Source organism: Pseudophryne corroboree, chromosome 4 (genome assembly GCF_028390025.1).
Source record: "Pseudophryne corroboree isolate aPseCor3 chromosome 4, aPseCor3.hap2, whole genome shotgun sequence".
Lineage (NCBI taxonomy): Eukaryota > Metazoa > Chordata > Amphibia > Anura > Myobatrachidae > Pseudophryne > Pseudophryne corroboree.
Genome location: NC_086447.1, coordinates 284,968,548 through 284,995,225, shown reverse-complemented (window position 1 = coordinate 284,995,225; position 26,678 = coordinate 284,968,548). Strand labels below are relative to the sequence as shown.

At 39.4% G+C, this 26,678-nt stretch overlaps 1 protein-coding gene across 1 annotated transcript in view; it reads left to right on the top strand.

Annotated features, from left to right (window-relative positions):
* Window positions 1-26,678, top strand: part of LOC134909378 (maltase-glucoamylase-like) — a 395,541-nt gene that overhangs the window by 293,882 nt on the left and 74,981 nt on the right. Inside the window, exons 64-73 of the mRNA XM_063916182.1 lie at window positions 1,286-1,370; window positions 2,923-2,979; window positions 4,126-4,250; window positions 9,421-9,509; window positions 9,739-9,788; window positions 14,619-14,789; window positions 16,910-17,050; window positions 20,028-20,225; window positions 22,726-22,880; window positions 24,921-25,089. Coding sequence (XP_063772252.1) covers window positions 1,286-1,370; window positions 2,923-2,979; window positions 4,126-4,250; window positions 9,421-9,509; window positions 9,739-9,788; window positions 14,619-14,789; window positions 16,910-17,050; window positions 20,028-20,225; window positions 22,726-22,880; window positions 24,921-25,089 — 1,240 coding nt within the window. The remainder of the gene's footprint in view (window positions 1-1,285; window positions 1,371-2,922; window positions 2,980-4,125; window positions 4,251-9,420; window positions 9,510-9,738; window positions 9,789-14,618; window positions 14,790-16,909; window positions 17,051-20,027; window positions 20,226-22,725; window positions 22,881-24,920; window positions 25,090-26,678) is intronic.

The window sequence follows — 26,678 nt, the reverse complement described above, 5'->3', positions numbered from 1 at the left end:
TGAAATGAGCTTTTTTAACTTTTTAACATTTGTTGCCTAATTACATCACATGATCTATTATGATGTCACAACCCCATACCTAAGTGATATGGGTATAAATAGACATGCAGCTTCATTCTGTCCCTACCCCTTGAAGAAGTCTGTTGAGATGAAAAGCGTTGGGCCTGTACTGACCACCCAGTGTTTTCAAGTTAAGTTTGATTTCTTATCCTTTTATATTTTTATTTTTCGTACATTCTTTTATATGAAATTTTTCTTGTATTTTAAATAATTTTTTGAAACTGTTTTTACTCTCATTTATTAAAGTTTACTTTTATAATATCTTTTGGCTTTCAATTTTAATATATATTAAACCACTGTTTTTTAGCCACACTTGTCGCCGGTACCCCTATTCCCCACTTTTTTTTAGCATTCTTAGCTATTTAACATACCATATGTATTAACATTTAAATATATAGTGCCAACATACAGTGCATTACAATTTTTATGAAACACATTAATACACAAGACTGGCTGTTAACAAACAGACAAGATGTAAGAGGGCTGGGTCCACTGTAACATTACCCAGTGTCATAATGGGGTATGAAGGGCCCACCAAAGAATACTGTGGTAGAGGACCACACTTAATCCACCTCAGAGAGATATGGCCAACCATTAGAGAGGCCATGCAAAAAACAGAGCCCCTTTATAAAGGATCGGAAAGGGTGTGTTGGTACCACCTACTTTGATTGGCAGGAGGGCTAATCTTGGTGTATTTTCCATAGAAACAATCCATTAATTCAAGTTATATTTGAAACTGACTCCCCAGAGGAGGGGGTGGGGACCCTCAGGCAGTGGGGCCCACCATGGATTTCCCAAATTCACCTGTGAGCCAATCCAACCTTGCCATTACCATGTACCATTTTAACAAACAATAACTGTAGCATGTCTTTATTTATACACAGTTTATTAATTCCTTTAATGTTTAGCAGGTCTACCTCAAATTGCCATCCCACAACAAAATATTAAGTGGCATAGCCTCATCAAATTCTCAGAAGGCCAACTACCAACCTTGACCCTTTCATTGAGCTTAATATGAAAGGTTATCAGACTGGCGTTATTTGGAAACTGATGGACACATGCGACAATGCATAAACATGCTAGTATTAGATGCTACATTTTACAAATAAAGAGCAACAAAAATTATGTTTGATATGGTTTCAATTTCTGTAGAATTTTAATAATTGTCTTTTTAAGATTATTTGTATTTGCCCAATTAAACAAAGTTTTTAATTACTGTTACCAGATTTACCTCTGATAAAGAAACATGGGATGTCTACAAACAATTCTTATGGGGACCAGCTTTTATGATTAGCCCAGTTCTTGAAGATGTGAGTACATATAGATCCACTATGTAATCTTACATAACCATGCTTTGCATAACAAATATGACGCTAAGTTATAGTATTTCTGCTGTAATTACCTCTACTTTACCTCATTGTAAATTTGAGATCCTCAGTATTGCTAGGGTTTAGGAAATAGTCAGGAGCAAGTTCAGTCTTGATCCATTGAAAATGATTCAGAAAGCAAAACATTGCATTTATCATCTCCACTACCTCACTAGAGCAATAGGTAGTATCTGTGCTAAGACTTTGTAGGGGCAGATGTATTAAGCCTGGACTAGTGATAAAACAGTGATAAGGGCAAAGTGATAACGCACCAGCCAAACAGCTCCAATATGTACATTGACAGTTAGGAGCTGATTGGCTGATGCTTTATCATCTTGCACTTATCACTGCTTTACCACTGCTTTATCACTTCTCCAGGCTTAAAACATCTGCCTCAGTGTGTGGTTGAAGTATGATGAAACATTGTTAATTTAACTTGACATCTATAATGTGCATGTGAAAATCACCAATAAAATGGCTGCCAGGTAATTTTCCTAGTGATTTCTGTTGCTCTGCAACACCGGAGATGACTTAGAGGTAAGTATAATTTAAGGGTGCAGTGTGGGCCCCGTTGACTCAGGGGCCCATGTTCACCACAAACCCTGCACCCATTATAGATATACCAATACTAAGGCCACTGTGTGTGGGTGTGGATGACGCAAAAACAACTTTTACCAAACAGTATATGATCGGGCGCTACCGGTGCTGCGACTCTAATGCTGCTGCTTAACCTTTTTGGGGTAGTCACACCCAAACAAAACGAAAGAGAAAGAAACAAAAAATAGCAGCGCTGATGTGATAATAACACATATGATAGATTGAGTGATAAAAACTTTACATTTAATATATTGGCAGATTGTGCCACATTAAAAACATATATACCAAGCTCATAAATCAAATGAATTAAAAACTGAGGGTCTCAATGTAACTGCCTATAATGATAAAGTCTGTTCCTATAAAATAAACTGGATTTGCAGATGGGTGAATTATGTGGGAGTGGACTGACAGTGCAGTCTTGCCAAACAACTTTACTAGAACCGCTAGAGGTGTAGTCCCTTGGATGTCTTTGATATGATTCAAGTGTCCAATTGTGGGGTCCTCATTGTAATATGGTGTCCTCTTTTGGGGGTGAAAGTTGGTAAACTCCAAAGCTTTAGTCACCACGATTTTTCTGCTCAGATCAAAGTCCAGTCTTGGTCCGGATAAGCACAGGCAGTAATGATGAATTAAAGGATAACCCAGAGAAGTTCCTGACATGTTTCGCTGCAGGCCCTGCAGCTTTATCATATGTGTTATTATCACATCAGTGCTGCTATTTTTTGTGGATGAGGATGAGTATAATATCATTTTGTTTGTCAAATGCAAATCAAGTAGTGTGATTATAGTGCAGAGGCCTTAGCTTGATGTACTGTATGAAATAATGTGTGTGAAGTATAACATAATCTTCTATTCAGCCTTTAACACCCAAATGCAATGATTCTCTCTTTTATTTCAGAACCAGAGATCAGTGGAAGCATATATACCATATGCTCGCTGGTATGACTATTACACGGTAAGATTTTTAAGTTACTGTAACTCAATTAGTATCTAATTGTATATTTAAGGACATTTTCCAAAAGCATAAAACTTTTTTTATGGACATAGTGCATTTAAAAATAATTTAATGTAGGGTTTAAAAGTAGCCTCTGTTATTGTCCTTTTTATCTGAAGTAAATGCAAATATTATAATGTGAAAATCACTTAACATACTGTACCTGTGGATAATAATGGTATTGGCTGCTCCACTATTCAGATGCAGTGAAAAGAAATGTGAAGCTTAGCAATGAGGGAGTTTAAGGCAGAAAACACAGTCTATTTATTCAATTAAGATACCGTAATATTTAAAATGAAGATATCTTGGTTGATAAAAAATAAAAAAATAAACAAATACAGTTCAAACAATACAGGGCTTAAAATAAAATTAATGAACCTGTAATCCTGTGACCCTAATAGATATTGCCTTATTGAAAATGCTGTTTCCTGTTTATATCATGTTGGGGGGGCACAAACTGGTGCCAGCTGGACAACAGTACACTAAGATGATCAGAGTATTGATATTTATGTCATTGTTCGTAAATAAATTTTGAAGTGGCAGCTTTAATTAATCACTGATTATTCAGCCATTGAATGCAGTCAATGTGTTCAATGGCAATTAGGACAAAAATATGCTTACTTGGTCCAGGTAGAGAAAAGTAATAGATTACAATGTCACCACATCCATAATGTTCAGGTTATTATGGAAACAACAGAATGTTTTGGTATTACTAACAATAGTATTTAAATAAGAGTCTCAGAAATGAGCTTTCCCTTGTTTTGTTTATCATTATTAATCTTCATTTCATGCATGTCATAATTTCTCAGTCCTGTAGCGGGCACATATATAAATAACTTGTAGCCAATCAGCTCATTAGAATGTGATGGCAGTGCCCTGCCTAGTCAGTCCTTCATGTGACAAGGGCAATGTCATCTTGTGGGGGGGCAAAATGGAGGCAAGTGGGACATGAGAATTATGGGAGAGAACAGGCTCTCCAACAGCAATGTGATGATCTGTTTAAACAGATGCAACAAGACTGTGATTTATGTTCTAATAAGACTGTGATAAGTTCTAATATCTAACTTATTTAGAGTGTCATTTCTCATTATTTACATTCAATTATAGGGAAAAGCAGTTACAGAAAGAGGTAAATGGTTAACTTTGGAAGCTCCCCTTGAGTACATTAATCTTCATGTTAGAGGTGGATATATAATACCATGGCAGGACCCTGCTAATAACACTTTCTATAGGTGAGTACAATACATGCACATAAATTAATAATGTATTCATTATTTGTGTTCTCATACAGCATAAAACTATGAAACTGTTTTGTAAATGTTTAAAACATACTCTTTCTTTAGTTGTTTTTATGAGTTAAATCTTTCTTTTAAAGCACACAAAACATAAAAATGATGCTGCACATTATGACCAAATAACAGCTATTTCTTTCTTGCACATGTCACTGTGTACAATATCCTTCCTGGCTGCCTCGTGTCTAGTTGCTCATTTTCTGGACCTCTTAGAACTGTCTGGTATGGAAGAGTTTAGTGTTGAAGTAAGTGAACTAGTAAGATCAATCCAACCTGAAAACGATGACCTGCAGTGCCAGGACTGTCATCCATGGATACTTGGGATGAAGTGTCATCTGCATTATCCTATAAAATCTAAATCCAAATCTCGTTTTTGGTATCCAAAACAGAAAATAAAAGGCCCATCCTGAGCTGATAAAGTGATGGCTCCACCACAGAGAATGGATCGCCAAATGTGGCCCATACAGAAACAGATGCAACTGAGATGCAAAAGAAGCAACAGGAGGAGGGAAAGAGACCTCTTCCTGTAGCCTGGCAGAATTGGATTAAGGCTAACTGATTGGAAGAGAAAGAAGGGACAGTTTTCGGAGTTTGCTTGCAGGAACCTCAGTGCCTCCATCCCCATCCTATAGCAGTGTTATTAGCCCCCAGAATTCCAACTCCCCATGTCTCTTTGACCCTTATCCCCCTCCTTTAACAGTATTATTAGCCCCAAAAGTCCCATTTTCAATGTGTATCTGCCCCTCTCCTTCTCCAATAGCAGTGTTATCAGCTCCCAGAATACCCACTCTTCATGTCTCTCTGTCATCCCCTCATTTACCTCTTACCATGTTGCTGTATGTGGTGGCTGAGGCAGGTCCTGTAGCTGCTGCTCCACAAGCTCTGTGACTCTGTTTGTTTCCAGCAGCTCAGCCTCAGGCAGGAAGGGAAAGTAAAAACTTCCTGTCCAGGCTGATGTTGAGGGTACAGTGTGGGGCTGACTATATCCTGTCTGACATTTCCCCAACTCCTCTGTGGCAGACTGAACCCCCATCCTCACACATGCACAGTCCAGATTACCAATAGGACAGGGGGACTCTGAGGTTTTTGTGTATCTTAGAGGGGCAGGGGGAGACTCTGTAGTGAGCTGGAAGTCTCCCTAAGGATGCGGCATAGTATGAAACTATGCTGCTCTCACTCCCTGGTTTCAAGTGTTACGATGCAGTAATTAGCTTGTGTAGGGACTGACAGTGTTTTTGGGTGTCAACTATCATGTTTCTCCCAATTAGGGCTTCTTCAGGGTGTGTCTGCTTGGGAGAAGCAAGTTGGCTGACACCCATAAACATTGCAGTCTTTGGGGGTAATTCCAAGTTGATCGCAGCACGATTTTTGATAGCAATTGGGCAAAACCATGTGCACTGCAGGGGAGGCAGTTATAACATGTGCAGAAAGAGTTAGATTTGGGTGTTTTTTTTTATTTCTGTGCAGGGTAAATACTGGCTGCTTTATTTTTACACTGCAAAGTAGATTGCAGATTGAACACACCCCACCCAAATCTAACTCTCTCTGCACATGTTATATCTGCCTCCCCTGCAGTGCACATGGTTTTGCCCAATTGCTAACAAAAATCCTGCTGCGATCAACTTGGAATTACCCCCTTTGTACAGGCACATTTCTGCTTCCTAACACCTCATTTAAGGAAGTGAGAGCAGTGTGTCTAAAGGGCCCCATAAACCAGTGATGGATTGCTGCTATTCATCTATTCCCAGTTACCAGGGTTGTTTTAATCAATGAATCCAACATATTGGATATCACAGATTTTTCAAACACTATCAAAATATCAATTAGCAAATTGGTCATTTTTTACATGGAGATTTTCGTCGATACTCTGCTAGACAGCATTTTCCAACCGGCAAGTTTGCATTTCCAATCTGATTGGAGGATCAGGCAATCAGTCGTTAGGTATGTGGGGGCCTTTATACAGCACAGAAACCACCTCATCGGGACCCGCAAGGCTGGAGAATTAGTAGAGTCTTTCCAACAGCCAGATAGTACCAGGGTCTGTACTAAGGACCAAATGTATTAAGGCTTAACAAGTGATAAAATGGATAAAGAGTGATAAATGACCAGCCAATCAGCTCCTGTCATTTTTAAAACACAAACTGTGACATCGCAGTTTGGAAGCTGATTGGCTAGTAATTTATCACTCTTTATCTGTCTCTACTTTATCTCTTGTTAAGGATTAATACATTTGGGCCTAAGTGCTGGAACAGCACTGAAACTGTTGCTGTAAATACATGATGCTGATTACCAGACCCTCTACTACACAACTGTTGGAAGGAAAGAATATGTATGTTTTAAACCATCTACAGCACAGGCAGTTACTCCAGCATCACAGAAAGAGTTGATAAAGCAGATGCTGTATATAGAGGATTCATTACAAAGAGCCAGGAGGCAACATATGTGATAGATATTATACTGTTCAATATTGAACAGGTTTCATCCTCTTAGAGCAGTATGGCAACGATCACAGCCCAACCAATATGCATATATTAATGCTTGAGATGCCATTTAGTCTGTGCCCACAAAGATACATATTATAACCATTCTCTACAGTAACAATATCCATTAAGAGTAACTTTGGTGTGGGAAACTGCAGTATAAATAAAAACTTTTTATTCCAAGGATAAGGAGGTATTATTACTTGTGTGTTTAACACTTATTTTTGCCCTGGGGATTATATGCCAGGGACTACCCACAGAGAGACATATCGATCTCATGTCCCTTATATTGTATTAATTGATAGCATCATCAAATCAATTATATTTTGATCCTTTTCTCTGTTTTCACTCTTTCATTTCGGACTCTGGCTCAGGCCCTAGTGGCGCATTTAGACCCTGCAAGGCCTTTAAAGCACCAGGGCCCATCTAACACCACAACGGGGTCCCCAGCCAGTGTTCCTTCTTTTCTCATCTCTACCGCACAGTCGACGGTCCTACTCTCATCTTTCCTCCGCTCATGGATGAGGTCAGACAGCAGATGGGATTCGTTTACTAGAGTGTCTACATTTGTCTTCTTAACTGTCCATGTTATATTATAACACAATTTTTGTTATCAAACCCTATATGCATCTAAGTGATTCCGGCATGCAGACATCTGCCCATATGTATAGGATCTGTAATACATCTTGATGCCTTTATCAAGACATGCTTAGGTTTTTTTTGTTTTTTTTGGATTTTTGATCGTACCTCTTGAATAACCACAATTCCCATATGATCTTAGGGGGATACTGTGTACATATATTTATGTACAGGTTTAATGGCATTTACGTGGCTTGCTGAATTGTGACTAGAATTTGGTCTAGATGGAGTGGCTGCTGTTTAGGCACCTGCATCTGTTACAAATATAATTTGATACTTATTATCAAATTGTCAGGATCATGCTCAAGATTATACAAAAGGATACATATGAACTATAATGCAGATGAGGTGCCCAGTATATTCAAATAGCAACCATGTATTCTTTATTCAGCAAACAAAGACATGTATAGTAATTCTGAATCACCTTTATGGAAGAGGGATCAGCCATCAATGCACAAGTGTTTATCCAGTTATGGGGATAAGCCGATCCTAAGAAGGTATTAAGCACGATTCATGCTGCTTGCTGTAATCCAGACACATTATTGGTTTGGATTTTATGTATGAGACATTCAAGTTTCAATATTAGATATTAATGTGTTGTCTGATTAAATGCGTTTAAAAAATATCACTACTGCTGCTTGCTAAAAGTCTGATAGATTACTATCATTGTCTTTTTATTATTTTTTGAGCAAGATACAGAATTTCAAGACGACAGTATCTGCTCATATATATTTTTACCACTGTTCATAAGGGGATTCACCAAATGATATTCAAAGTATACCCCTTTCATTTTTTAGTCAAGTACTGAATAATAAAAGTTATGTTTTAAATAAATAATCTACGAATACATACATATCATAAAAAAGAGTGCTCCAAACAAAGGAATTTCTTCTCTTTTGGTGAGTTGTGGGTTTTTCCACACCCACCAAATAAATGTGTATCTGTTACATAATTCCTGGGAGCACCTCCAACATAAGAACAGTTGCCTATTGGGGCCTAATTTTTTTTTTTTGTCTAGTTGGTTATCATTAATTAATTAATTATTTACATTTAGTCTGGTGCAGCATAAACCTTATTTCGTTATAAACATATGTGATAGCGCTTGTCAATTTTTACCCTGACTTGTATATCATTTATATTGACTTTCATTGTACTTTTATTGCTTATTCATTTTGCACTTTATATTTATGGTTATATGCCTTTTAAACACTATTTACTGCAAAATATTGCTGTGTGTTTATGCTAAAGCTATTTTAATAAATTGTTAAATTCACTTGAATGACCACTAGTCTGTACACATTTATATAGATACATATGTGCACCGGGGAGAACACCACCATATACTGTATCTATCCTACCACAGTTTTAGCATACCCTAACATGCCCAAACTATGGCAAAGCATGTTGTATGTGTAGTACCACTGCAGCTGGAGTGCCACACACTGGCATAATTATTACGGACCCCTGAGTCCAGGGGGAACCACACCACACAAGAAGCACCCACTCTTTTAATACTCACCCCTCTGGAGTCCTACTCCGATGTCACCGGCTCTGTTAAAACCCTTTGAAAATGGCGCAGCGGCCATTTTTGCAAAGTTCAGCACATGTGCTGTAGAGAAATCACTGGGAAAATGGCCACAGCGCATATTTTCCTAGAGATCTGTGCATGTGCAGTAGATTCTGAGCCCTCTAGTGCTCAGACTCTACAGCACTCCCAGCAGAGAGGAGATGGCCCAACCAGAGGAGGCTGGACATAGGTCTCCTCCTCTCTTAAAGCGCTCCTGGTGCCACAGGTTTCCTACCACTGATCTACAAGTTGGATTTTTAAAAGTACTGTAATGTTTGCTTATTATAAATGGATTTGCATGGGGTATTTTAAATGGCATTTTTTTTGATGAATGGACATGGATTTGCAAATTAATTAATAGATCAAGAGAATTATAAGATTAAGACATATGATATTCAATAACATGAATTTGTTGCGATTGCAGTCGGAAGAAATCTATGGGACTTCTGGTGGCCTTGGATGATGATGGTCAAGCACAAGGCAATCTTTTTTGGGATGATGGCGAAAGTATAGGTAGGTTAAACTGATTAAAATAAAAAATTTTTTTTTTAAATGAATTTAAATTAATATCAGTCCTTACGGTAAGAATCAACTTTTTAGTGTTTCAACTTTTTCTGAATTATGAGATGTTGCAGCAGGTTATTGTCAAGCTAAAAATTCAGAACTAAATGTCAGTGAGGTAAAACAAACTGAAAATTCGTGTTATGTTCTAACATGACACTACTAATATTTTATTTTGCAGATTCAATAGAAAACCAGAATTATTTCTTGGGAACATTCAGTGCTGATAAGGTATGTGCTATTCATATTGACAGAAACTATTTCTCATTTTAGAGCAATTTTCAGTAAGAAGTACATTTTTCTGTTCTAGTTGTACAGATCTGTTATCCAGAATACTTGGAACTTAAGTTTTTTTTTATGTAAATATCACATGTTTAATTTAGAGCAAAAAAAAAAAAAAGAATAAAATCTACTAAAACACATTTAAATAATTCACCAAGTTTCTCATTGTAACTATACCACAAAGTACCAAACTGCAGCAATGGATTAATAATATCCTTTCAGTATTTTGGTACTTTCTTGATATTAGGGTAAATATATTACCCTGATTGTGTTTTTGTGACACATAACTAGCCAGTTCTGAATACTTAATGTGTATATCAGATTGACAATGCTATAGGGATAACTCTAGATGTGAATAGACAGCGCTGTTTGTATGGAGACACTGGACTTCTGGTGACCGGGGCTTGTGTTCCAGATACCGGAAGCACTGTGGCATTTGCTCCACTGTTGATTCCTGGATATAAGGTGCTTAAAGTAACTAATATGCTTTCTGATGTTCTTAGGATCTTTGTTGGTTGTAGATCTATGTTTTTATATGGTGATATGCAAATTTTAATTGTAATGGGTGTGTTTTCATACTGATTGGTGGGAGGGCTATATGGTATATATGTGGTTAATTTGACTTGTGATGTGATCTTGACAAAGGTTTCACATGAGACCGAAACGTTGATGTGACCACTCTTGTTATGCTGACAAGTTGATCCATTAAATAAGCTATAAAGACTGGTGAGTGCTCCTGCTATATCTATATTTTATATTGAAGTAGAAGAGTCATGAAGACTCAATCTATACTTGGATGCTACTCCAGCTATTGCTTTTAAGGTCAGAGTGTGGACTGTCTTTGAATTATATATATATATATATATATATATATATATTTATATATATACATACACACATAATATATATATATATATAATATATATGTCATTATCTCAGTAGGGACCCAAATATGTTGGAATTTGAATTTTGGATAAGGGATACTCAACCTGTACTGTATATTATAACCACCTATTTGGATTGTCATCTCAGCTAGAGAGATAAACTACAGTATACAGCAGAGGTTCTCCAACTAGGCCTTCAAGGCACCCCAATGGTTCAGATTTTAAGTATATCCATGCAGGCTTGGACTGGCCCACAGGAGTACAGGGAAACCACTGGTGGGCCCCACTGCCTGGGGGCCCACCTCCTACTCTAAGGATCAGGTTCTAGACTGTGCACTTGAATTATACATTATACATATATTACCTTATACTGTACTATGGTGTATTTTCTACAGTGCATTGCTGTTATTAATCTGTTATTAATGTGGTACATTGTCATGCATGCAGAAGCTGAATTTACTGTATATATTTATGAAGGGGCCCAGACGTTGCACTCCCTAATGGTTAGTCAAACCAATGAGAAGGCAGGCCACACACCCTCAACAGATTTGCCACGCCTCTAAACATGAGCCCTTACCACTGCATTCCCACGGTGAGCCCTACATGCCCCAGTCCGACACTCTATCAATACTTGTCCACAGGTGACATAGTTAGTACCTCAGTCAATTTGATTTAACAATCTGTGCTGAGCCATGGATATACTTAAAACCTGGACCGTTAGGGTGCCTTGACAACAGCGTTTGAGAACCTCTGGTATAAAGATTATTACATTTAGCAAAATACAGCGGCATTTCTAGAGAGTAGGGGACCCGTGTGCAGACTCCGTGTGTGGGCCCCCCCTTCTCCTGTAGCTATCACCACCGCTGTTAGCGCTCTCAGCATTGAGACTCTGGCACAGTTCTAGAGTCTACAGCACATGCGCAGGACTCCGAAAAATGGCCACCATGCCATTTTTTTGGAGTCCTGCGCATGCGCTGTAGACTTTGGCAAGGTGCCAGAGTCTTGAGCGCTCAGTGTGCTAGCAGCGGTGGTGATGGCTATGGGAGAGGAGGGGGCCCACACACAGTCACCGATGGATGTTGGAAAGGTAAGTATAGAAGAAATGGGTGCAGTGTATGTGGAGTGGGCCCCCTCTGGACCCAGGGGTCCATGTGCACTGCACACACTGCACCCATTATAGATACGCCAGATATGCCCGCACAGTGCCAGATACACACATGCCCCAACAGTGTAAGAAACACACATGCCCCAACAGTGCAAGATACACATATGCCCCCACAGTGCAAGATATGCCCCCATGGTGCTAGATATGCCCCCCATGGTGCCAGATACACATATTCTCCCACAGTATCAGATATGCCCCCACAGTGCCAGATACACATACTCCCCCACATTTCCAGCTATGCCCCAACATTACCATATACACATGCCCCCATGGTGTTAGATATGCCCCCACAGTGCCAGATACACATATTCCCCCACATTGCCAGATACACATGCCCCCAAGGTGCCAGATATTCCCTCATAGTGCCAGATATGCTAACACAGTGCTAGATATGACCCCACCGTGCCAGTTTAGATATTTTTACCTGTGCATTACCAGGGGTTTCATGCGGGTTGCCAGGGGTTTCATGCACATCGCCAGCAGTTTTACATGTTGTGTCATGCTTGTTCCTAGGGGTTTTATGCTCTGGGATCCATGCTCATTGCCAAGGGGAATGCTCATTTCCTAGGGAATGCTTGTTGTCTAGGGGTAGCTAGGAATGGCCACTGACCATCAATGTTATCCATCGATGGTTGCCATTGATGAATAACCCACCGATGGCTATCCCTAGCATTTGCATTTGCTGGTGGGCACTAGCCCGCCAGCACTATAATGCTCTCCCCTCCTCCTCCTTGAAAGCGGTAGGCTTCTCTCCCCCTCCCTTCTCCCCTCTCCCCTGTACTCTGCTCGACTGGCGGAGTTTTCCGGACTGACGCAATCGCGTCATGGCGCGATCACGTCATCCACTGGGACACCCAAGTGGAGTAAGGAGGTGGAGGAGGGAGGGAAGAGGAGAGAAGCCCACCACTGTCAATTGGCCCAAAGCCAGCTGCAATTCACCTCTTCAATGGCATGCCACTGAAGAGGTGAAATGCTGCTGGCGTTGGGCCCCTTGACAGCGGTAGGCCCCAGTGCCAGGCACTGCTTGCACAGGTGGTAGTCCCGCCACTGCGCCAGTGGCAAAAGAATACACTGCACTTTATATATATTCCTACAGTATATAGAAGCTGTTTCCACTACAATTTTTAAAGTATTTGGATACAACTATCTTTTTGGTCTCCAATTTATTCTGAGCAAAGTTTTATTTCTATTATTGACACTTAAAAGCAACTGTTATACAAGGTTGCAATGTATTAACATTACAGTACATGATACTAAGAAGAAACATCATTTTCATATTTACTGCAATGAAATATATGTTTATTGATATGTATATGGATTTGAATTGTATTAGTGGGTTTCATTTAAATTTTTTACATTTCATGCATAAATGAAGTAATTATTGAGATTTTCTTTCTTGTCATATTTATTAGGGTTGTATCAGTACAGTCTTTATTTATATGTGTCGGTCTTTTATGTGAGGTTGACAATACCTCTTTGTTCTTGACTGCTGCAGAGATATATATCCAAATCTATGGAGTAAACAGGCTCTTGGGATTTTTCCAAATAAAAGGCAGCCACAGAAGCCTGATGTACTACCTAAAGCTGATACGATGTTGCAGAGGGCTAATGCGGGGGTCTGTGTGTCTGCCAGCAGAAGGCCATGTGGTCCATTTTTTTATGCCAGCTGCCACAACCATTATCATTAGTGTCTGCACTTGTACCAGCCCTGATACTTCCCATGACACTCTGACAATCCAGGGCAGCTCTGTGCACTCACATTATTGCCACCCCTGGAATGCTCAATTTCACGGAAAGACAAATCTAGCCAAGTTTATCCCAACTCATAATAAGACAAACATACACTAACATGCATATATGAGCACATAGGCTATATACAACCATTGGAAGACGGTAAATGTTTTGTACACCAATATTAGTGCTCTCCAAATACCACGTTTGCACATGCAACATAGTGTGTGACATATAAAGGTAGAAAACTGATTCACCATGAAGATCAAATTTCCTTTAACTCCTTTGAAACAGATATGACCAAAAGGTTGTATAGACTCCTCCTTTTCAGGGTTATTTTTAACAGTGAGTCAGGTCTGATCATCAGGTGTTTTTAATGAGCCTGAAAGATATGTGTCTCCTTTCCCTCATACACTTGAGGATAGCTGGAGACACTTAAAAGATACCAGACATAGGGCCAAATGTAACAGAGTGAGAGTTTCTGAAAAGTGAGAGATTTGGTAAGGTTTTGCAGTTTTTTTTTAAAGTGGCAATCATTTACACAGCAAGATCAACCTGGTTTTGCAGTGTAAATGATTGCCACTTTAAAAAAACTGAAAAACCTTACCATATCTCTCCCTTTCTGAAACTCTCACTCTATTACTTTTGGCCCAGAGTGTAGCAATCCTTTAAAATAAAAACATTTAATACTACAGATTGCATTTACAAAAAACACAAGTTAAATCAGCATATCAAAGTAATCTCCATAGGACATATGATGACACATTCTCAATGATGAGAATGATCTTGATTTGTTTTTGAAGTAGTTGAAAAAATAATGGGCTCTGAAGTAGAACTTGGGAATTGGCAGATATTGCCAGAGTGAGTTGAAGTTGCCAAAAAGTAACACGTTTAAAACATGCTATTTCCTATATGTTAATGTAATAACAATTTTGAATTGTAATAGATATGTAGACAAAGATCAGAAGTTTGACTATTATCTGTTTTTATTTATTTAAGAATTCCATTGTCTTGAAAGTAACACATGGTAACTACACAGATCCAAATAATCTGATTTTTGATGAAATTAAAATACTTGGATTGAATAAAACTATCACAAATTTAATTGTGAGAAAAGACGGAGTAATACAACCTTCCTCTCACCTAATTTTATATGATGACGTTAACCAGGTAATTAGAACATACTGTATGTAGAAGATGATACAGATTTGCTAAGTAAGAATCATGTCATTCTTATAAATGACTGTTTATTTGCATATGTCTGTGTATCTATATGTGACCCCCCGTGTATGTGTGTTTCTATATGTGACCTTCCCTGTCTACTGTATGTAGGTATCAGTGTGTGGCTTACCATGCAAATGTGTGTCTATTTATGCAACCCATTGTCTCAGATCCTATGTTAGATAAGAAAGGAATATGGCAAGACTAGGCACCTTGTATGTTAAAATAACACTGTATACAAATCAAATCAAAATTATTTGAACTGCAGAAACCAATGTTCAAAAAATAAAATAAGAATAATTACAGTAAAAAGTACAGACTGAGGTAAATGGAATCCTTACTAATTTTGATACTTCCTTAAATATGTCATATTTCAATTTTGTGCCAAAACAGAGCAATTTTGCACCCCATGCTGGCCCTGCCTCAATACATGTGACGTTATGATGTCTTACCAAGTGAGCTGGGCCACTGGCACCAGAAAAAAATAGCAATATCTGGAGCATACTCAGGCATAACCAGAGCATCCAAAGCACCACAGGCTGCAGTTCCAGGTACCCTGCTAGTCAAAGGCAGGTGTAGTGATGGTGGTGGGGGAAGCGGTGTTGCCCAAAGAGCCCTGGCCACAAGGCTACGCACAGCTTGCACACCCCTAGTTACAGCCCTATATCAATTTACTGTACTTATTAATTTCTAATATGAATTTACTTTACAGTACTCTGAGCTTTATATTGTATTATAATAAATTGAATATATTTTAGAGCAACAACGGTTTCTGTACTAGATTTTATTGAATTTTCATTTTTATTTTACAATATAGGGTGAACTTTGTAGTTGCTGCCATGTTCTCCACTTGTCTTTCTAATTCATAACAGATGTAGAGTCACTTGCACTTTGCGTGTATATAAGTTGGTATTTGTGTTATTATAGAATGTATAGTACTTTACTAAAGTACACTATGCACGGTAAAAAAAATAGTAGGGCATGAATGGATCAGTGGAGAGGTCCCAAACCTGTATCTTGCCCAGGGCACCATGGGATCTTAATTCAGCTCTGTGGCTAGGTAGTCAGAATATGTGGATACCTTACTGTAGGTAGCTTTGGTATGCTGCAATTGGTCTCCTGAGCTAGTCATTGGTGCTAATTTTCAAAGAGTTGGTCTTTGGATTTGAGATTTATGTTAATCATTCATCTATGTTTGGAGGGAAAACATTATGTGGGGCATTCACGTGGTATGAAACACACCAACCTACAATATCCCTTTCCACTAACAACTTTAGTGAACATATTGAAAGGACTTTGACATTAAATAAAACTTCAATAACTTGATATTAGATGTAGAATTCCCTTTGTTGACAAGCCAGTAATAGGTATACATACATGCCTATCCTAGTGGGATTTACCTTGCAAGCTGTGGCACATTAGTAATTTGTAATTGTAAGATCTAATTATCACAATTTTCCAGTTTATTTGTTCTAGAGTGTCTGTTAGTGTTAGGCAAATAAAGGGTAGCAGTCAGGATCCCGGCTGTCGGGATGCTGAACGAAGAGACACCTATGTGTTGGAGAGTTAAGCCGTGAAGGAGGTTAGGTTTAATCTGCGTTCCAGGGGGTTAGGGTTAGTCTGTGTTCTGGGTGGTTAAGGTTAGGCTGTGAGGAGTGGTGGTTAGGGTTAGACACCCCCCTCAGGGGGTTAGGGTTAGGCTACTGGGTGAGGGTTAGGTTCAGTCAGTGTGGATGGGGGGTTAGGTTTAGGCACCTCCAGGGGGTGGTTAGGATTAGGCACTAAAGGGGTGGTTAGGATTAGGCACTAAGGGGAAGGTTAGGATTAGGCTGCGGGTAGGGAGGGTTAGGGTTATGGAGGGTGGTGCGAGGGGAGAACACCACTTACCCACCCCTTTGGCTTTTTTATCAGCGGGATCCCAACATCGGTATTTTGAGCATCAGGATCCCATGTGCCATGATCTCATACCGATCCCAAAATAAACAATAGCAATCTTTTTTTACCAACACCCTTCCTTTGTACTTTTTAGAAAATAACAAAATGTGCTTGTTATGCTCTCACCACTACAGATTGCACATATAACAGCTCTTCATCTATTGTTTGGAGAATCATATACTCTGGAATTCAGTGAAAATAACAGATTTGACTGTCATCCTGATGAAAACTCAAGTCAAGAATCTTGTGAAAGACGTGGATGCATCTGGAGGAGTGTATGTACTTTATTACATAAATTTAGGGAATTACTATGAACTACTGTACTAATAAATTTCCCTATCAACAATTTTGTCATAGAGAGAGTTTAAAGATCTCGTTTTATTTATTATTTCTACTTATTTACCATTTCCAGGTGTTATATTCCATATCCATACTCCAGCCCTCTCCATTAACCTAACTACTTATTGTACTGTCTTGTTGTTTTCCCCTGTAAAGTGCTGTGGATCACTGTAAATAAAGCTTAATAATAATACTTATTTAATTTTCACTTTCAGCTCTGTTAATTCCATGTTCATTCTGTTGCATTTCAATCTCTTATATGTTGAATTGGAATAAATAGTTTCTCCAGCTACTACATTAATTGGTTTATTTATTATTATTTTTTTTTTAATATATAGTTCAGGTATCTACAATTACACTATATCAAAAAATAGGAAGACAAAGAACAGCATAGGTATAATTACTAATACAATAGTGGAATATAGCTACTGTATAACAAAACTAAATGGGCCTATTCATGATGAATAAAATATAATTAGTGGTAAATTAGTTTTGAACTCATTAAGAGCAAATTATAAAAAAAGCAGAGCCATTGAGCATTCCTCTATGACTAAAATATCACTTCTGGAAAGCTGCACTTTATTGGAGACAGCTTTTCTGAAATGTGAGACACTTCACCTTCTGCTTCATTGATATTCACATGCTTTTTTCCAAACTATGGGGTAGATGTATTAACCTGGAGAAGGCATAAGGAAGTGATAAACCAGTGATATGCGCAAGGTGATAAAGGCACCAGCCAATCAGATCCTAACTGTTCATTTACATACTGGAGCTGATTGGCTGGTGCCTTTATCACCTTGCACATATCACTGGTTTATCACTTCTTTATGCCTTCTCCAGGTTAATACATCTGCCCCTATGTATGCTCCTTTAAAAAAATGACATATACTGTACAGTATGTAATATATATTCCCACAGCCTCTCCCTCCTGCAGCTGCCCAGTGTCTCAGCAGTCCTTTACTTCCTGCAGTTGCCCAGTGTCTCAGCAGTCCTCTCCCTCCTGCAGCTGCCCAGTGTCTCAACAGTCCTCTACTTCTTGCAGCTGCCCAGTGTCTCAGCAGTCCTCTCCGTCATGCAGCTGCCCAGTGTCTCAGCAGTCCTCTCCGTCATGCAGCTGCCCGGTGTCTCAGCAGTCCTCTCCCTCCTGCAGCTGCCCATTGTTCCCGCAGCTCTCTCCTTCCTGCAGCTGCCCAGTTTCTCAGCAGTCACCTCCCTCCTGCAGCCACTCTGTGGGGGTTATTCTGACCTGATCGCATGCTAACTATTTTTTTGCAGCACTGCAATCAGGTCAAAACTCTGCAAAACTGTGCATGCATATGCACCGCATTGCGCAGGTGCGTCGTACGGGTACAAAGCGGTTTGGTGCTGGGTGATGTAATTAACGGAGCATCCATTCGCACAGCCGATCGCAAGAAGATTGACAGGAAGAAGGCATTTATGGGTGTCAACTGACTGTTTTCAGGGAGTGGTTGGAAAAACGCACACGTGTCCAAGCATTTGCTGGGCGGGTGTCTGACGTCAATTCCGGGACCGGACAGGCTGAAGTGATCGCAGCAGCTGAGTAAGTTCAGACCTACTCAGAAACTGCACAAAACTTTTTTGTACCGCTCAGCTGCAGAAGCGTTCGCACACTTGAAAGCAAAAATACACTCCCCTATAGGCGGCGACTATCTGATCGCAGTGCTGCAAAAAATAGCTAGTGAGCGATCAACTTGGAATGATCCCCTGTGTACCCGCAGCTCTCTCCCTCCTGCAGCTGCCCAGTGTCTCATCAGTCCTCTACCTCCTGCAGCTGTCCAGTGTCTCAGCAGTCCTCTCCCTCCTGCAGCTTCCCAGTGTTCCTGCAGCTCTCTCCCTCCTGTAGCCGCCCATTGTCTCAGCAGTCCTCTCCCTCCTGCAGCTGCCCAGTGTCTCAGCAGTCCTCTCCCTCCTGCAGCTGCCCAGTGTCTCAGCAGTCCTCTCCCTCCTGCAGCTGCCCAGTGTCTCAGCAGTCCTCTCCCTCCTGCAGCTGCCCAGTGTCTCAGAAGTCCTCTCCCTCCTGCAGCTGCCCGGTGTCTCAGCAGTCCTCTCCCTCCTGCATTTGCTCATTGTTCCTATAGATTTCTCCCCCTTACCACCTTCAACCTTTTCCCCTGTACCTACTGCAGACACTGTCCCTACAAACTTCCCTCCTGCAGCTACTGTATCCTTGCAGCCCATACCTCCTGTAGCCCTCTACCCTGTACTGCCTGTCAGTGTCCCTGCAACGCTATCTTTCCTGAAGACTACCAGGTACTGTATGCCATCAAGTTGTGAAAAAAATTGCTCTTTTGGAACTTAAAAAATTACGTGATTTCAACATCCCCATAATAAAGTATGTGGTCTGTGGAAATTATACTGGGATCAGTGATGTCTCCTGCGTTACTAGTTTCAAGAATGACCCAGACACTTAAGTTGGACAAAAGTACGTGAAAATGCAAATTTTTGCCTGCTTTATAAAAATGAAGTGATGAATAGACCCCAAAATCCATTCATTTAAAAAAAGCCACAATTGCATGCATATGCAAAGCTGTAACTGTCAGCAGCAAATACAGTACATCAGGTGTACTACGTTAGTCATAAAACTTACACACATTTATTTTGCTTCCAAAATATATATTTGCTTTTAGGTTTCAATAAAGTTCAATAAACCTCTTGTGTACAACATATAGTTCTAACTTACTGTATGTCTGAAAAAAAATGCTTTAAAAAGTCAGAACAACAATACATACATGAACCACAAAGAAAGCACCTATCAGCATTAGCAGGACATTACCATAAAGCCAATTACATGTGGTTAGCTAGTGCTAACTAACGTCGTCGCCATCATCATCATTGTGTATGTCAACTACAACACACAAATAATGTTTTGCTATTTTTTGCTTTGTTTTACAGGCTGATAATGCTGGAGTACCATTCTGCTTCTATCCAAGCACTTTTGGTTATAATGCCAACAATGTACAAATCACAGCTACGGGCATCACAGCAAATCTACAAAACGCGCAGCCATTTTCACGTTATGACATATCTCCGCCAATAGAAAACCTTCATTTATCTGTTGTGTATCATGAAAATAATATGGTCCAATTTAAGGTAAAAACATGATTATTCAGAAAAACAGATTTCAGACACATTATACATAATCAATTTTTTTACTTTGTCAATATGGTTATTGCATGTGATTTTTTTTTATTTTACCATGTCTTTAAATGCCACATATCATATAGATGAAGTATTATTATTATTATTATTTTTATTATTATTTAGATAGGACTTAGGGCCTAATTCAGACCTGATCGCTCCTCTGCAAATTTGCAGAGGTCTGCGATCAGATAGTCTCCACCCATAGAGAGTGAAAACCAGCCCCGTGCAAGTGTGTGAATGTATGCGTAAGCCATGCCAAAAACTTGCCAGACAGTGGACATCTGCAAATCCGTTCTCAACTCACTCACCATCAAATGATTTTTCCAGTCTGTGCAATCTGTGCGTAGCCCAGGACTTACTCCTACAGTGCAATTTAAACAGGCTGTTTGGGGTGGGAGCTGACATCACACCCTCCCAGAAAATGCTTGGGAATGCCTGTGCTTCACCTGACACTCCCAGAAAATGGCCAGTTACTACCCCCAAACGTCCGCTTCCTGGGGATCATTCTGAGTTGTTCGCTCGCTAGCAGATTTTAGCAGTAATGCACACGCTAGGCCGCTGCCCTCTGGGAGTGTATCTTAGCTTAGCAGAATTGCGAACGAAAGATTAGCAGAATTGCGAATAGAAAATTCTTAGCAGATTCTGAGTAGCTCGAGACTTACTCCTACACTGTGATCAGCTCAGCCCGTTTCGTTCCTGGTTTGACATCACAAACACGCCCTGCGTTCAGCCAGCCACTCCCCTGTTTCTCCAGACACTACCGCGTTTTATCCTGGCACGCCTGCGTTTTTCCGCACACTCCCAGAAAATGGTCAGTTTCCGCCCAGAAACACCCACTTCCTGTCAATCACACTCCGATCACTTCAACGATGGAAATTCTTCGTTCGGACGTGAGTAAATCTACTAAGTTTTGTGCTAAAATACTTAGCGCATGCGCACTGCGTACCATGCGCATGCGCATTTTTGCCTTAATCGCTCTGTTGCGAAAATCGGCAACGAGCGAACAACTCGGAATGACCCCCCTGTCAATCACCTTGCATATTCCTAGTGATTGAAATTTTCACACAATTCTGACGTTGTTTGGGTCACGCCTGTACATTGTGGTGCATATGCATGTGAAGTCATTCGATAATCGCCCACTGTTCAATTTCGCACAACAGTGATCAGGTCTGAATTAGGCCCTTAAGGCACTTAGCAGGTAGAATGGATATAGAGGGTAATTCCAAGTTGATCGCAGCAGGAAATTTTTTAGCAGTTGGGCAAAACCATGTGCACTGCAGGAGAGGCAGATATAACATTTGCAGAGAGAGTTAGATTTGGGTGTGGTGAGTTCAATCTGCAATCTAAATTGCAGTGTAAAAATAAAGCATCCAGTATTTACTCTGCACAGAAACAAAATAACCCACCCAAATCTAACTCTCTCTGCACATGTTATATCTGCCTCCCCTGCAGTGCACATGTTTTTGCCCAACTGCTAAAAAATTTCCTGCTGCGATCAACTTGGAATTACCCCCATAATACAGAGGGAAAAAGTAGCAGGTGCACTGTCTCACACTAGCTAAACCTGTAATAACCAGAGGCGTTTAGCATATTCCTGGCCAGGGCTATGAGCTTACCCACCGCACCATGGTAGCCTCTCATTGGGTACGTCCCTAAGACTAACTACAGGGGTTCAGGTCCGGCGGGCAGGACACCCCAAAGCCACCCAGCCAGGCAACCCCAGGGCACCGCAAGAGTGATACAAACAAAGAGTTATGTGGGTAGGAGCAGCTACTGCTGCATGTGTAAGTAATGTGAAGAGTGAAAGAAATTGATGTGAAAGTGTTACATATATATAAAACAAACTATAAGTGCCATAGTGTATTGAAATAAATGTTAGATTGCGGTGCCCCGGGGGTGCCCAGCCACGGCAGGTCCAGGGAACCCCGCGACCCAGAGAATCCCCCCAATACTGTACTAGGGTCCTGCATTTTGAAATGAACAGTGACACTTCAGCAATTCAGTAACTGAATATACTATATATTAGTTTATTAATGCAAAAAAATCTGAGTTATTTGTTGCACAGAGAAGAGAGGTGAATGATGTCTAACGGAGGGGCTGGATGGAGCCAAATATAGTTAACTGCTCTGCATTCATTGCAGTGCAACATAGTTAATGATTGTGGAGTATGTGTACTATTTTAAAATATATTATTGGTTATGTTAGTCATGAACAGATGAAAAATTCAAAGTACAGTAAGTGGAAATAAAAAATATTTTGTGCCACACAAAATCCCCATTTACCATACTGTATGTCACTATACCTTCCTACGCTGTTGATGTAACTATGTATATAGCAGTATGTATATAGGGGCACCTTGGGGACTACCCTGGCCATCCTGTTGTTAATTGTTGTTTTAATTAGTACACACAGTGTACATGTGTCTAATAAATAATATTTTCATACATAGATATATGATCCTAACAATAAACGGTATGAAGTTCCAGTACCTATAAATACCCCAAACAGTCCATCAAGTACAGAACAAGAGCGACTGTACGATGTTCAGGTTGTTAATAATCCTTTTGGAATTCAAATTAGAAGGAGAAGCACTGGGACAGTCATGTAAGTAATCTTTGTTGGTTTACAGTAATAATATATAAACAGCTACAATGTACTCATAATGCAAAGTGCTTGATGTTATGATAACACATAAGTCTCTTGAAGTACCGTATACTGTTTATTTGTTTTCATCAATTTGTGGAATTACTATGGTAGGAATGAATTCTCTCTGCACACATAAGGGCATGGGATTTTTTATTGCCAACTGGAAATATTGAATGACAGATGTCACATCATAGTAGCTTCAAAATATGTAGCAAACATATTACGTAACAATGCTAGTGTATTCAATATGAATAATATGTACAGTTGAGTGTTTTTAAACAGTACATCATAAAAAATCTGAATGAGTAGAGACAGAAGTGAGGCTCTTCTAGACACACATCAGGCACATTTTAGACAAATGTAATCATATAATTATATACAGTAGAAGTTAGCAAAGTTTTCCATATGTTTAAATATGTACCAGTCCAATAGTAGTGTCTACATTCTATACCAGCCACATTTGCACAGATGTCCAACAGACCTGTCAATATAATTATTATACCAACCAGATATGCTCATATATTACATACTAGCTAACAATGTAATGGAGTTGATATGCTGTTCAGATGGGACTTGGTCTATTTACTAAGCCTTGGATGGAGATAAAGTCAATGGAGATAAAGTACCAGCCAATCAGATCCTAACTGTCATTTTTCAAACACAGTCTGTGACATGGCAGTTAGGAGCCGATTGGCTGGCAGATTGAAAGAGATTGGAAAGGAAAGGGAGAAGAGAGAGGGGAATACAGGTGAGAGAGATGGGAAAGTGGGTGACGAAAGAGTAAAAATAAAAACCCTAGTGCTAGTAGTTATATATGCTACCCAGTCCAGCAGATGTATCCATATAATTTTATACAGTATCTGGCACCAAATAGTACTGCAGTGTCACCCAAATTAGGTTTGCACCCATTGTTGTAGATTGTGATATTAATAAGAATAATTATAATAATAATAATAATAATAACAACAATAATAATAATAATGTTATTAAACAGTATAGTCTAAGAGTAATATGTAATTATCTTCTATAGTTTATTTTATATAATCATACAGGTACCTCTGCAGAAATGATTACATTTTAGATTTTGGGCAACAATGATGGCAAGTGCCATCCAGTTCAGCAATGGTGTCAGAAGCATTGGTATCTCTGCCAATCACACAGACCTTTCTGTATTTTTATTTATTAGCAGATTCCTTTGCAAATTTGAATAAGCCCTCTTCAGTGATATACTGTAGAGTCCTTAGCATATTGGTTTCATGATCTTTGAGCAGTGTAATAACTGAACAGATATGATGAGCTCCTTACGCTAGAAACTGGGTTTATTTATATAAAACACTGACCAACCTCACTGTTTTTGCTGCTTTCACATAACCTCTATTAAAGTGTTTTTAAGTGTTTAGAATGATACATCTTCCTTACTATGTCATTCTTCATGGAAATATAATGGTCACCAATAACATGCATGCCAAGTATTTGCAACTTGTCAATTACAGGTTTAGTATCCCTTATCCAGAATGCTCGGGACCAGGAGCATTCCAAATACAGGATTTTTCCAGATAACAGAATATGTGCGTCAATGTGGGGTCCTGGGGGTCAGTGGCGGGTCTGGCGGGTCAGGCATGTCAGCGTGGGATCCTGGGGGTCTGGCACATCAGTGGGGGGTGTTTCTGGTGTGTCCACGACGTGTCAGCAGTGGGTCTAGCCAGTAGTGACGGTGATGGAATGGCTACAAAGCCACTCCCCCACATGTCTGTGATTGGTCATGGACTACAATGACTTCATGATGTGACAACATCATGGCCAAATTATTCCAGTTTTTGGGTATCAGAATAGTGGATACCTGACATGCATTGGCATTGCAATTACTCACAAAGTTGCAGGGTTCTGCTTAGTTTTTCCTGCTAAAAAAAATATTAATTCAACAACAAAACCATAACTGTATGACAACTTAGAAAAAACATTACCATTCAATTTGCATGAATTTCTTTTATTTTACAGCTGGAATTCTCAAGTTCCCGGATTCACCTTCTCAGACATGTTCATTCAGATTTCAAATCTACTGCCCTCATCTTATATATATGGACTTGGAGAGACTGAACACCAAACATTCCGTCTTGACCTCAACTGGCACACCTGGGGATATTTTGCCAAAGACCAGCCCCCTGGAGTAAGTAGTACAATAAAAACAGCATATCCAGAGTTCAAAGGGAACCTTCATGATTAAGTATGCATATAATACACAACTAAGTTTGATATTTGAATAAACTCCTTTAAATAATATCTGTATAACAGAATATTCAGAGGATATTGCTTATAATTGGTGAGTTCTGAAGTGTTTATCAGCATAACTTGTTTATTATTTGGGATAATGCACCAACTTCCATACATGATTGTGAATATTAAAACTCCCTTTGGATTACTATAGCCTATATAAAAGTACTCAGCCAATAGCTGTGTTGATTTCTCTGTTTTACTGAATTTAGTACATTTTTCCATAACATGATTTTTATACTTATGTAAAATTATTTTATCTTAATCCATTGGAAGACAGCAAGTCAAGGGGTATAGTGGCTCAATTTGAACCTTGGTACTATGAAAATTATTTACAATTTATTTTCTACTCCCTTCTCATGATCACCATCATGTAGAAACTCTGTATTTTTCATCTAGGCAACAAAAACAGCCCAGTAATTTACTGTTAGCAATGCGAGACAGCAGCACCTGTCGTTTGGCTGTTAGAGCACCAGAGTGGGCCAAGGAGGAAATATTCCCAGTATCTCCTCCTGTCGCCTTCCATTCCCAATGTAGGATCAATTTCCCCTGTCGGATTTGGTACTGCCAGTACTGCTATTGCGCTGTATAGACCTTGCACATGAGTAATACAGAGGTAAATGCTTTAAATCCATCCTAGTTATACTTATTGTATTTGACTGTAATAGTGTGACAGTGGAAACCACATCCTTAAGAAAAAGTGGTTCTATGGCAAAGTGGTCGAGAGCTGGCAAACCTGTTTTGATATGTCATTTTCATATGGTCTGGTATACTTGTGTCTCATGGTGTGAGAAGAAGTTGCCTATTATTTTCCAGGTGGCTCAGCTGCTCCTATTTTTGCAAGGTTCAGCTTTCTGCTCTGTCTGTCTTCTTCCAGAAGAAACTATCACAGAGGTTTAGACATTTTTGCAGCGTGGGAATTTGCAGTCATCATTTGCAGTGCTCAGTGTACTCTAATTTAAACTGAAATACTGATTTTTGTATTTACAGCTTTACAACATTCTCTAGTTGAACCACTTTATTTACTAGATTTGAAGTGTCTTACAGGGGAATTTTTTTTAATGAACAAAAACCTTTTTTCAGCATAAGGTGCTTTCTAAGTGTCATCTCAAACTACTTTGGGAACAATCCATCTAGTAAGATAATGCTCCTCATTCACCTCAGTTACTGGATGTTTTGAGGTCTTTGCAGAGCTGTCAGTAGGCCACAAAAGTTTTGTTAACACATTATGTTTTGGTCTTTCATTATACTTTCAAAAGAGATTGTTGTGCCTTAAAACAAACAATTGGTAAATGTATAGCTTTGCTGATTTGGCATACTGCTGTGGAAAAATCTGTTCCTTACCATATGAGGGCTCATTCTATCAGATCAGTGAACAATTCTTGGGCAGCATGGCAGAGAGATTCAGTTGAACTCATTGTACCATAATAGGTCGAATGAGAAAAATAAATTACCCTTTCTGTTCCTTAACATTCCATTATAGAA